The sequence below is a fragment of the Octopus bimaculoides genome, chromosome 15 (assembly GCF_046866305.1).
Source record: "Octopus bimaculoides isolate indiv1 chromosome 15, ASM4686630v1, whole genome shotgun sequence".
In the NCBI taxonomy this organism is placed as follows: domain Eukaryota; kingdom Metazoa; phylum Mollusca; class Cephalopoda; order Octopoda; family Octopodidae; genus Octopus; species Octopus bimaculoides.
This window is the reverse complement of record NC_142942.1, coordinates 28,342,724-28,356,588: the sequence shown is the minus strand read 5'-3', so window position 1 is coordinate 28,356,588 and position 13,865 is coordinate 28,342,724. Positions and strand designations below refer to the sequence as shown.

Below are 13,865 nucleotides of genomic sequence, written 5' to 3'. Positions count from 1 at the left end.
GGGTGGGAGAGTTCATGAATGACGTTGAAAACCTTCCTACGCCAGGCTAATGGGATGATTGGTTGTGGCTTCCCAGTGGATACATCACAGTAGGGTTGTGCCATTGGAGCCAAAGTGCATATCCTGCAAGGAAAGTAACATGATGGTAGTGCGGTAGGACCTGATCTTCTCATCTGTTGGTTGGGCTGCAGCCAAAGCCTCATAATCCAGGCCTTCCGTTATTGAGGTTAGGTAGGTGTGAGAGCAGGTAGGGATACAAGAGAGTGCATTGGCGACTGGGTTGCCTTTTCCAGTTATGTGTTGGATGTCCGTGGTGTACTCAGAAATCGCCAATAGTTGTCATCGCTGGTGTGCAGACCACAGCTCTGAGAGCTTGTTCATAGCAAAGATGAGTAGTTTGTGGTCTGTGAAGACTGTAAACGTGCAGTCTTCAAAACAATAGCGAAAGTGGCGGATACCTAGATAGACAGCCAGCAGTTCCCTGTCAAAAGCACAGTATTTCTGTTCGGGAGGTCGTAGTTGTCAACTGAAGAAAGCACATGGTTGCTACTGACGATTGATGCATTGTTCCAAAACACCCCCAATGGCTGTGTTGGAGGCATCGATTGTGAGTGCAGTCTAAATTGACATATGAGGATGGGACAGCATGGTTGCTTTAGCCAGGGCTTGTTTTGTGTATTTGAAGGCTGAGGTCATTGCACTGTCCCACTCAGCCTGTCTTTTTGGACCATCTTTTGAAAGTGGCTTGTATAGGGGTCTCATCAATCTTGCTGCAGAAGGGATGAAGCAATGGTAAAAGTTTACCATGCCCAGAAATTGGTGTAGGGTCTTGCTTGTGGTGGGGTGTGAAAACGATAAGATAGCTTTCACTTTTTCTGGCAGTATAGCACCAATGCCCGTAATTCGATGTCCTAGGAAGTCGATTTCATTAACACCAAAAACACACTTGGCGGGGCTGATTACTAGACCATACTGTTCCAGTCTATCAAAAAAAAAAAGAAACTAGGTGCTTCTTGTGTAGCTCCCTATTTTGGCTTATGATTAGGATATCATCTAAGTTTGCAAAGACAAAATCAAGACCTCTACACACAATGTCCATCAAGTGTTGGAAGGATTGTACTGCATTTTTCAAGCCAAAAGGTGTATGTAGAAATCCAACTGACCAAAAGGAGTGATCACAGCAGTTTTCAGTACATTGTTATCTAGTACTGGTAGTTGGTAGTAACCTCAGATGAGGTTGACCTTCGAGAAAACTGAGCACCCAGCTAGCTGGGCTGAGAAGTCCTGTATGTGCAGAATGGGGTAGTGGTTGGGTGTTGTGTCTGCATTGAGATGGCAGTAATCTCTGCAAAGATGCCAACCTCCATTGCGTTTCGGTGCTACATGCAGGGGCGATGGCCTGGGACTGCTTGATCGGCAAACTATGCCCAACACCTCCATATTGTTAAATGTGGCCTTTGTGATAGCAAGCCTGTCTGGTGATAGATGATGTGCGCAACTGTGCATGGGGGGAAGTCACTCCATGGTGGGCTGTAGGTTTGGAGAATGTTGGAATAGTGAGATTGGAGCAACTTGTAAGATGATCCAAGAATTCATTCTCTGTCTTAGAGACAGTTGCTATGCAGAGCGTGGCATGCGCAGATGTTGCCAGAGACACGGGAGTGTATGTGTTGCTGTTGATGAGTTGTCTCACCTGTAAATCAACTAGTAGCAAGTGTGCTTGAAGAAAGTCTGCCCTGATAATGGACATCAGCGGTGGTGAATGCTCATGTTGAGAGAAAATGTGCGGCAATCATACGCCTCGATTGTGGAACTGTTACCGGTTGTTAAAGGTTGGCCCTGCTTTCCATAACGGAAGTACCTTGCCAATGCTGGGATGATGCTGACTTCTGCTCCCGTGTCAATTAGGAATCTACACCTGGAGTTCTGATTGTGGTCATAGAGGAGCAGTTGATTGTGTCTGCCAGCCACCAGAGTATTCAATGGCAGCCAGCCCTGGAGTTTGCCGGAGTCAATAACCAAGGGGTCCTGAAGCTACATGGTTGTTTGCACTTCATAGCCTTTTTCCCAAACTTTGTAAACTTTGTATGGTAGAAGCATAGGTTGTCTTGCTTAACTCTACCAGGTCTCGGGGCCGACCCTATGGTGTTAACCATAACGTCACTGGATAGAAAATGTTTGTCAGCTGCTTTTGCTAACTGCCACAGGTCTTTCATTTCAGTCTGAGTTATAAGAACCTGGACCTGGGGTGGTAAATTGCAGAGGAATATTTTCTTAAACAAAAAGGAAGGTGACTCACCAGGGGGGAACTAATGACAACATTTTGTCCATCAACTCTGAAGGCTTAGAATTGCCTAATTCCTCCTCCAGTATCTTGGCTGCCACTTCCCGCTTGCTCTGCCGGAATGTATCTACCAGCCTGTCTTTTTTGTTGCTGGGGTTTGGGTTAAAATATCTAGCACCCTTGTTTCCATGTCCTCATCTAGTGTTGCTACTACATAAGGATATTTCATTAGGTCTGAAGTTATTTTGCATATGTTAAATTGCGCTTCTACCTGCACGAACCATAGCTCAGCCCACTTTGGACAGAATTGTGGTAGCTTCACTGCTGTTGTGTAATCGCTTACCATGTTTCTTTGATTTTCTGTTTACTTTGATGTGTGAAGTGAAAGCTGTTGTTCTTCTGCAGGGTCACCAGCTATAGCTTTAGTTAAGCTATGCACAAATAAAGAAAAATTTATTCAGTGAAATACATCAGGGCAACAGCTGCCAATCACTTCTACCTCATAGAAGCCCGCTTAACTGGAGGTTAACTTCACCATAGACCAGCTCCTTAGCTAGCCTGCAGCAAAGTTCCTGTCTACAGTTTGTCTCATAAATCCTTGGGCAGTGGCCTACAACATGATTCTACGTACTCTCCAGTGACATTATCAATAACTTTCAACATCAGGGCTGTTGGATTATTTTCAATCTTATTAAGAATGGGCTGTTACTTAAGTAACAATAATTTTGAAAAAGTTGAAAAGTTTTCTATGAACTGTGTTTTCAGGGTTTTTTTTAAGTTGAATGTATTCCACAGTTGTCTTTGTTGACTCAGCTACATTTGGAGAGACATAAAAATCTAGTGACAGTTGGTTTATATTATTTTGATTTCTCTTCTGGCAGGTTTTGGCTAGTTCTCAGTGTTTTGAGAATATTGATTTACATCACAAGAGCAAGCCATTTTATTTTCATAGGAAGATGCTTGTTGCTGAAATTGTTTTGAGGCAAATATGCTTAAGTTGGAGTGAGCTTCATCGTGGTATTTTTTTAACCACTTCATATATCCGATAGAAGGGCCTTCATGGCTTTTTTCATAGCATCAAAATACATCTTGTAGCGGAGTATTTGTTTTCTCAGATAGCTTACTAGTGCTGTTTTCATTTCAGCCATGACCATGTTAGCAAAATTCCACATGGTGTAGGGTATATTTTTAAATATCCGGTCTGAATAATGTTGGTAAGTAAAAGGTATTTCTCTTGTAATAGGAGACATAAACCAGTTACTGACTTAGGCTGGAGGAGTTGACAATAATATAGAAGAAAACGTTCAAAAAGAAATTTTAAACATATCCCTACACATGCATGTCTGATGTTGATGGTGCCAACTTGTTTGCATCTTTGTCTGTTTGTCTCATGCATGCATGTATGCAAGTATAAGTATATGGCTAAAACACTGAGAAGTGGATTTTTGGTTAAGGAGAAAATGTAAATTTTAAATTGTTAAATTTATCCAAGTTTCTATAGAGATGTAATGACAGACCATATCCCAAAACTAGTGGTCATACTTTTACTGCCTATTTTGCAACCACTTCTGTACAGCCCAGCTTGGTTATGTACTCCACATCGATGATTTTGACAATTCATGTCAGGACATAACCTAGCCTTCAGCAGCAGGAGCAATGCACAGTCATTATATATATCATGAAAGCATAACTACAACACTAGGCTTTCTAAAAATGGTCATCTCAGAACTTCACAAAGTTTGCAAGTGTTAAGCCTTTCATGGAAACCACATATTTCTTACATCACTGAAAACGCATATCAAAGACTAACTCAGAAGATGCTTCAAGTTTGAACAACAATTCCTGATCTATAAATCACAAGTGCATTTCATATTAGAGTACTGTTAACTAATCTGGCAGAGAACAACTACTGTACAGACTATATAAAAAAGGGCATTGGTTCAAATGACAAGCTATCACTGACACAGCACAATGATATGTACACAACCAGTAAAGTCTCTCTTACAGTTCTATCATTACAACAGTTTCCATTGCCCAAGACAGTGTACCAAACTCACCCAATTCACATCTTTTTCTCCTTTTGTCCTTATTATGCCACAATTACAAAAATCTACACTAAACACTTTATTTGTACTTGTACATCTAGAAAAGCAGGCTGTAATCCTTTACCTGCTATGTTTTAGCAAATGAAATTCAAGCTGAATATTATCTGCACTGACCTCATCAGTCTGGAAGGATTTGAAATGACCATATGTTCTACCCTTTATCTCTAGACTAAAAAAATAATCATGGTTACAGCTCTTGAGTTGGAACTAGTAAAAGTGTACATTCAGAACAGTTTCTATACACTATCTAAGTGAATTTTTACTATAACCACTATCTTACATACTGACATATATCTACCAACAAATACAAAACAATTTCTTAAAAATTGACAGAGTAGGAATTATAAAAATGATTTAGATATTGGGAGAAAATATTGCATTTCTATCGATTTTTATAAAATTAGTAAATTATAATTTGTATAAGTGACATAAAATACAGCTCATGTAAAAAGGAAAAATAGCTGCATTCTGTTGTCTATTTTGACACGTTTTTAGAAGAATATTGGGTCATCCCATAAATAATGTGATTTTTTTCAATTGCATTAAATAAAAGTCGGAGGGAGACGGGATAAAATAACTGCATCAACTTGCTATAAAAGCAGGTAATAATTTTACCTTGTCCTTATTCTTAGTGCAAGTTTTGAGGAATGCAGTTCGATTTTAACAGTTATTTTTTCAAAGCTATAATGGAAGTGACAAAGAAGCATATTTTGCTTTATGAGTTCAATAAAGGCAACAATGCAACAGAAAGTGTGAGGAATATTAATGCAGTATATGAGGGTCAGACAATAATCATAAGCCAGTGTCAACGATGGTTCCAGAAATTCCAAGCTAGAAACTACAGCCTAGAAGACAAGCCTTGTCCTGGAAGATCTGGAAGGTTTGCAGGACGTCCTGCAAACCGTGATGGAACAAAATCTCATCGTAACTGTTGAGGAATTAGCAAAGAAGCTTGGATTTGGTCATTCAACCATTCATCAACACCTGTGTGCCATTGGAGAAATCAGCAAATTGGATCAATGGGTTCTTCACAAACTTTCCGAGTCTAATCGCGCACAGAGAGTGAATATGTGCTCTTCTTTGCTGTCATGTCTCATGAATGAACCATTTTTTGAACTGAATATTGACTGGTAATGAGAAATGGGTTCTCTATAAAAATGTCAAGTGCTAAAGACAGTTGGTAGGGAAAGGAGAACACTGCCACCCCAGATTAAAGAAGGTCTTCACCCATGTAAGATGTTGTTATCTGTTTGGTGGGATACAAAAGGTTTAGTCCACTTAGAACTTTTAAACCCAAACCAAACAATAACAAAAGAGATCTACTGCAAGCAGCTTAAGTCAGCGCTAGAAGAAAAACAACCATACAGCAAGGATTAGATTCCAAAGGCTGGAGCAGTTTGAATGGGAAACAATGCCCCACCCACCCTATTCCCGGACATTGCCCCATCTGATTATCATTTATTCTGCAGTCTTTAAAACCATTTGGACAGAAAAAGTATGAATTCTGTAGATGAAGTCAGAACAGTACTGGAGGAGTATTTTTTTGTCACGGACAAGTGAATTTTTGAAGAGGGGCCTTGCAAGTCTACTAGATAGATGGAAGAGCATTGTAGAAGATGAAGGAGAGTATATTTTAGATAAAAAAAAGAACTTTGTTCATCATAATTTTGAAAAATAAATGAAGTATAAAAAAGCCTGCATTGTTTATGGGATGACCCAATATTTATAATTTTTAAACCTCAAACTAAATAGATAATTTACCATCTTGGCCTATATTCCTTTCTTCCAGATTGGGTCCAAAAATGATCTTGCAAAACTCAGCATTGGAGCCTATGTAAGATGTAAAAAAATAATCTTTTCATAACAGATAAAAAGAAAAAAAATCAACACATTTGTTAATATAAAAAAAGAAAATGTGCTTCAAATGTTTTATAATGAATTCTCACATTGCTTGAAGGCTTTTGTACTAACATAATTAAAAATGGAATATCTGAATCAATCCTAAGAGGAAAAAGAATTAGTAACAGAGTTCTCAATGGATCTGAAATATATTCATTTGTATATAATGGCCACCACAATTTCTATGACACTGAAATTCCATTTTATATATATATATATACATACATATACATGCACACACACACACACACACACACACACACACACACACACACACACACACACACACACACACACACACACACATATAGGGTTGGTGCATAATTATTGTGGCTTTTTTTCAACAAATTTTATTCAACAAAAACAATAACATCTTTAAATGATGGTCTGACCATCTGCCAAGCAAATGGGAAGCAGTAATTGAAGTAGAAGGTGAATATACTCTGGAATAATCATTTAAAGATGTTTTTGTTACATGTTGTTATTGCTTTTGTTGAATAAAATTTGTTGAAAAAGAAAGCCACTATGATTATGCACCAGCCCAGTATATATATATATAAACTTAAAACAAATAAACTAATCAATTTGCAATTTTCTGTTTTCCAGATAAGACATCTGACCATACTGACACCAGTTTTTTGTGAGAATCAATGAAATACTCATTAAGATATTTAGCTGGAAAGAGAACAGGTTGAAATCATTTCATGCCAGCCTCACCATGTCCTCCCAACTGAACAATGTTGAGAGGACTAAGATCATCCAAGCCTTCAGTAATGTTACCAAATTTCATTCTCTGCCTTCCATCTTCAAAGTTCATTCAAGAAACATCAAGAGAATTGTGAATAAGTTTGAGAAAGAGGGAATAATGGAGAGGAAAACTGGATCAGGAGGTCATAATTGCAAGAAGGATTATCATTTCAATCTGGAGCTGAGAGGTCAATCAGAAGAGATCCAACTCAGTCTATAAAATGCTTGGCATGTGAGAGAAGAGTTTTAGCTATGACAGTTCAAAGAGCGATGACAGAAGACTTCAAAATGAAATTGTACATGAGATTTGTGAGGCACCTTGTTACTCCAGGACAAAAAGTTAGAAGGTTGGAGAAAGTGAAGATCATCTTGAACAAAGTAAAACATACAGATGAGAAGACTTGCACCCAAGATATGCACACAAACAGATGCAACAGCCATGTTCTGGCTTCAGATCCTCATGGGAGAGCCAAAAATATCATTTTCAGGTGCAAAAACCCTGCAAAAGTGATGATTTTCACTTGTGTGGCCTCTCATGTTTGAGAAGGCTGAGAGACTGACAAGAATTTGTTATATTCAAATTTTGAAAGCTGTAAAGACATGGATTCTTTCTGAATATCCTGAGGCAAGAGATGAGGGAAACCTCAACAAGATTGCTAAGGACTGCAAGTTTACATTCCATCAGATGGAGCTCCTTGTCACACAAGTGCAGTGGATCAAAATTTCTCAGCGATGAGTTTGGGAACAGGTTTTTGGATAAGGACACTTGGCCCCCTTCAACACCTGATTTGAAACCTTTAGACTTCAGCATCTGCAATGAACTAGTCAGAAAAGCTTGTGAGAAGCCCACAGTGACCTGCAAGACCTCAAAATCTCCATCTATAGAACAAGGACATTGATGAAGAATTCATTAAGAAAGCTTGTGGTGCAGTCAGGAAGAGGGTTAAGGAAGTCATTGCCAAAAGAGTGGGGCAACTGTTGATGCCTAACAAGTAGGATTTTGGACAGGATTGTCTCTGGCACTTTGAAATAAAGCTTGAAACTTCTACTCAAACTTTATTCCAATCCTTTATGAGCTCCTAATCCTGAGCTAAGATTAATTATTTATGAAAATGTCATTTTCATCCATGAACAACTTCGTCACGATTCTTCTGTTGAGCTAGGAGAGTAATCAACATTTTTCTTGCATAAAGTAGAGTCCAATAGTGTTAAAAAAAACCTCTAATAATTCCATTATGTTATCTTTAACCCTTTAGCATTCAAACTGGCCATATCCAGCCTAAATATTCACCCTGTTTTATGCTCAAACCAGCCAGATGCAACCACTCAAATTTACTCTACGATGTCCTAAAAATAAGCAATCACATCATGAAAATCTCAAAGCTGAAAGATGATGCATAATTGATTCAAAACAAGGTGAATAAATAAGCATTCCTGAGATACAAAGGTTCAAAGTTGAATCTAAAATTTGGACAATTTTATTGACCACAAACAGAAACAACTGTTAGATGAGATATTGTCTTTTTTTGTAATCAATAAGTAATAATTGATGTTTATCAATTATCAATTTTATCTCCATTTTCTTATTTTTCCTTACACACACACACGTACACATCATGTAGAGTAATTTCCAAAAGAAGCAGTATAATTTTTAAAATGTAACAGGCAATAATGGGAAATGAAACAAAAATTTCAAGAAGTAAAACTTCTTGGAGCAGCATATATTCACAAACTGAGACACATGGCATATGTACATTTCACCATTTTACTGCTTCAGTCTTGGTCTTACATATTTTGTGAATTATTTTGATGAGCTAGTAAAATAGTAAGCAACTTTAACCCTTTAGTGTTCAGATTATTCTATCAAACATAATATGCTTATTGATTCACATTGATTTGAATTAATCATGCATTATCTCATCTTCAAGATCTTGATGGTGTAATTACTTAATGTAGAATAACATTGTAGGGTAGGTGTGAGAGCCTGGATCTGGTCAGTTTGAACATAAAACAGATTAAATATTTTGGCCTGACATGGCCAGTTTAAATACTAAAGGGTTAAGGAATATGACCTGACAGTCACATGTATAAGATAAAATGAACATTCATTATAGGATCATTATCATAGAAAAATGTAAAATTATTATAGTGATTGTAGGTCTTCATTAAACGTCAGTTAGCTTAGATGCTAAACATAACTTAAGCCATTCCAAAAAAGGGTAACAATTAGTTCACATGTATGAGTAAACATAATTTTCAGGTCAAAAAAATATGGAAATAGTGCTTTATATAAATAAGTAAACATACAATATTTACTGGGTGACAATGAACTAACAGAAACATTTCTAAGTAAAATAGGAGAAACTGGGATAGTGTAGACTTTTAAAGATAATATATAAACAAAAAATAAGAGCTCTTACTGGATTTTGTGATGAGCAAACGACAATAAGCTACAGCATTGGTCATCACCTTTTTATAGGTAAGAGAAATCTCAGCTCTGATATCATTACCATCAACAGTCGGCTTAGTGTCAAGGTTTTGAAAAACTTTCAGCACTTTCTCAGTCAAAACAAAACGTTGGAGTAGCCCAAGCATCTCCCGTTGAATGCGGCTCACTTGGCTATAAAATTCCATTGAAGTCATCACTCCCACATTACTTTCTAAATTTGAATTTTTTGCTTCAGCTGAAAATAATAGAATGTGTACTTTAAAAGATGAAAAATAAAAGCTTTTGCAGTACAACTGTAAAACTCAAGTGTTTGTCTGATGATGGAAACTATTGTAAATAACTACGAAGCTGAAAACAAGCACCATTTACAATGTCTAATTCAATTATGAAGACATATGGCCTAATGTTTGTAGTGAGTCAAGGAAGTTCTATTTTGTTGTCGCATATTAGCACGGTTGTGCTATGGCAATTTCAGCTAATCAGAGCTTGCCTCGTATTAATACAAACAGTAGGCATCTGTCCAGCAGTAATCACACCTTTAGTTAGTTATCAGACAATTTCATCGCAAGTAACAGCTATTCTTGATCAGTCATTGAAAGGATGATGACGTCTAACAGTATTTCTTCAATATGAACAGCTTGTTTGTTTCACTGACTTAGCACAGTAAACTACTGATTAGTTTAAGCTATCCACGCCAACCACTCCATGGACATCCAATTCACTTTGCAAGTAATGTTACTGTCAGTCCTTAACAACACATCACTACCTATAACAATGAGAGATTACTTCTTGTCTCAGCTAACACATAATAGCTTCCAACTGCTAGCTTATCACAACTTACCACTAAAGCATTCTTTTCAAATGTAACTTACTTGGTTTCCTTGACTCACATACATACACATACAGGACACATATTTTGCTACTTGCTAGCTTTTTTCCGTTACCAAATAAATTACAATGTCATAATTTAAACTGCCTTCTGATATTTCTCCTGCTTTACAAATGAACATGCACTTGACATTTGCATTGCAATTTTACTGTCACATTGATTTTACCTACATAAGTAATGCCACACTGGCTTTACTGTTACATTGGTGACCCAAACATTTAAATATTTCTTTCAGAAATATTTACCAAAACAAATAGGATGCATCTTATTTTTCCATAAAGAGTGAAGTTCTCCATAGGACTTCGCTTTCAGCGGAGAAATGCTTTCGTACATTAGTTGACAAGGAACACTTGGGCGACCAGATGCTAACCCAACTCCTTCATAGGATGTGGGAACTTACTGAAGGATCATCTGAGAACAATGCCATCCTCACCCCTATGATGGAGGTCAGTTCAGTGGATCAATTGGTTTCTTCAGCCAACAAGATATTAGAGTAAACTGGCAACAGAGATGCTGCTGTTTCTCCTTCTCTGTCTCCAGTAGCAGCTGCCTTGTCGGATCCTGATTTCAAGCAATCGGAAACTCTACAGGCCATTCTAGATTTAACAAGCTACATCACGTTCATTCTCTCCTGTCTCTGCATCAACACACTGCTGGTATCATAGACGTTTTGGTGCTGCTGCCCAGAAATGTACTCCACCATATGCTTATCCAAGTCAGGAAAAAACCACAGCAAGACATTGAGCATACAGCTGATCCCAGTCCACACCCTCATAATTGTGCATTCTTCGTCAAGGACTTATTATTGCACAAACTTTTTCTTGTTAATTCTGGTGCTGCCTGCAGTAATTGGCCAGTTAAGAAATTACCCTGTTAGCTGTGAACCACTCGTCCATACAGACGTATGATCAAATCTCTCTTTCATTGGATTTGGCTCTGCGAAGAGATTTCATCATCGATGACCTGCCTTACCCTATCCTTGGTGCGAATTTTCTCCACCACTATTCTCTTATAGTTGATGTTCGTAAGCAGCAGTTTTTGGACAGCACTACAATTATTAGCCCAGCATTTGTTATTGCAGCACCTGCAAACCTTTATCAATCAATTTTAGACTCTTTCCCGGAGCTCACCAACCTGAATTTCCAAGTGAGTAATCCTGCTCACTCTACAAAACATTTTATCTTTACAAATGGTGCTCCAGTATTTTTGTGTTTTCATTGTCTGCCTCCAGAAAAGCTCAAAGCAGCCAAAGCGAAATTTAATCACATGCTGCAGCTCAGAATTATCCACCCTTCCACAAGCCAATGGGCCTCAAGAACTCTGGCGATTGGAGACCTACAGATTTTAGGTGTCTAAATGCTATCACCATTCCCGATAGGTATCCATTTCTTCATCTCTAGGATTTTGCTTCTTCACTGCATGGATGTACTGTGTTTACCAAGCTCGATCTAGTGAGGGCTTATCACCAGATTCCCATCCACCTTGACGACATTCTGAAGACTTCAGTAACAACTCCAATTAGTTCCTTCAAATTCTTGACTGTACCATTTGGCCTCTGAAATGCTGCCAGCACCTTTTAGTGGTTTATAAACGAAATCATTTGTGGACTGGATTTCATCTATGCATATGTTGATGATCTCTTGATTGCCAGTTCTTCATCTGAAGAACATGCTCATCATTTAAAGCTACTCTTCCAACACCTTAACCAATATAAAGTGCAGATTAACCCAACTAAACGTGCTTTTGGCACATCCTCCCTTGTGTTTCTAGGCCACATCATAGACAAAGAAGGCATTAGACCTCTTACAGAGAAAGTGTGGGCTATTGAGGACTTCCCTTCACCAGTTACACCATTTCCTTAGCTTACTGAACTTTTGGTGTAGAAAATTTTGCATACCTTCTCAATCTCCCCTTTGTCTATTACCATGAACCCATCCTTGTTATTAAGCGCCGTTACCTCTGACCTATAGAATGACAACCCTCTCCTGCATCTTTTTTAATTTTTCCTATCCTCTACAGCTTGCATCAATTTCTTCAGTCAATAATTCTCGAAGTCATTTCTTATATGTTGTCTGATCATTTTGCAGAGAATGGAATACTCAAGGTGATCTTTCATGTTCTTCTTCATTGTTTTCTGTTACTCTAACATTTTCTTCATCTCCTCCAAAATTCTTCTGTCAGGTTTCTACTGGTTTGCAGTTTTTGTTTTTCATATGCAACTTTTAATTTTCTGGACCAGCAAACTGTAGCCCTCATTTTTTATGCATTTCAGCCCAAAGGCTGTAGCCATACTAGGACACACACACACTTGCACTAATCTCTCCCATTTCCCGTCCAATGAACCAAACTACATATCATCATGCACTACACTCTTTCTTACTCCCTTGCTCCCCAATACCACTTTGTCATATCTTTCCTTCTCCTATCCTCTCCATGCCAACTGTATCATTACTATCCTGCTGCTTCCCTATATATCTGTGTTTACTGCTTACTGCATTCTCTTCCCCCTTTTCTTTTACGCTCTCGCGAGCTACCTGCTCACTTTAAATTTTCCACTGTTAAACTGAATGTTGTTTTGTTCATCCCATTTGTGTATTGCATTTAGGTCCCACTGCAGGTTTGCAACATCATCAGAGTTCTTTACTGCTTGTGATAATTTGGTATCACCAGCATAGCTAGTGACAGTGGGCATGACTAAGAGAGCTCTTGTAAACAGTAATGGCTCCGAACAGTAGTGGAGTACCCTGGGGAACTCCACTCAGAATTTGTGTTTCCTTAGAGAGGTCACCATTGGCTGCAACTGCCTGACTTATCTTTTAGGATGTCATGTAGTCACACCTAGTTTACCAGCTATGCCAAGACACATGCCATGACACAGCTCATGACATATGCCATGATCCACCTTGAAAAAGGCTTTTGTAAAGTCAAGATACAATAAATCAACATCTGAATGGTTGAGTAGTTGCTTCAAAAGAAAATCATAGTACTGTAAGAACTGTGTGAGGCAGTTTCTTTCTAAATAGAAACCATGTTGAGTATTGTTCAGCAAGTTATTTTCTTCAAGGAATGTTAGTTTCCTTCTGAAGATTCATTGTTGAGATGTGAAATCAGAGAGATGGGCCTGTAGTTTTTAGCCTCTGCTCTGCTTTTGCTGTTATGAATAGCATATATATAATGATGCTTTTGCTTAGGTTTTTAAGAGGTTTACCATTGTAAAGAAAATTTGGAAAAGCATCTGAAGTGGTTTTGCTGAACCTATTTACATGACTTCAAGAAAATAGCTGAGAAACCACTGGGACCTGTTGTTGAGTTTAAGCACATTTAATCTACAGTTGCTGTTACAAACGGCTTCCTCAATGTTGATGTAATTGATAGTTACCTCCTTCCTCTGCAAAGCTGTAATGTCAAAGAACTCAGCTGGGTTATTTATTTGCATGTGTCCCAGTGGGGAGGTGAATACACTTTTGAACTGTTTCTTGAGCACTTCACTTA

The 13,865-nt window shown here is 38.1% G+C and overlaps 1 protein-coding gene across 1 annotated transcript in view; it reads right to left on the bottom strand.

The window, feature by feature from the left end:
* Nucleotides 1–13,865, bottom strand: part of LOC106881660 (nuclear pore complex protein Nup205) — a 348,272-nt gene that overhangs the window by 51,527 nt on the left and 282,880 nt on the right. The window contains exons 35-36 of the mRNA XM_089363638.1: nucleotides 9,456–9,719; nucleotides 6,151–6,219 (exon numbers count right to left, since the gene is read on the bottom strand). Coding sequence (XP_089219764.1) covers nucleotides 6,151–6,219; nucleotides 9,456–9,719 — 333 coding nt within the window. The remainder of the gene's footprint in view (nucleotides 1–6,150; nucleotides 6,220–9,455; nucleotides 9,720–13,865) is intronic.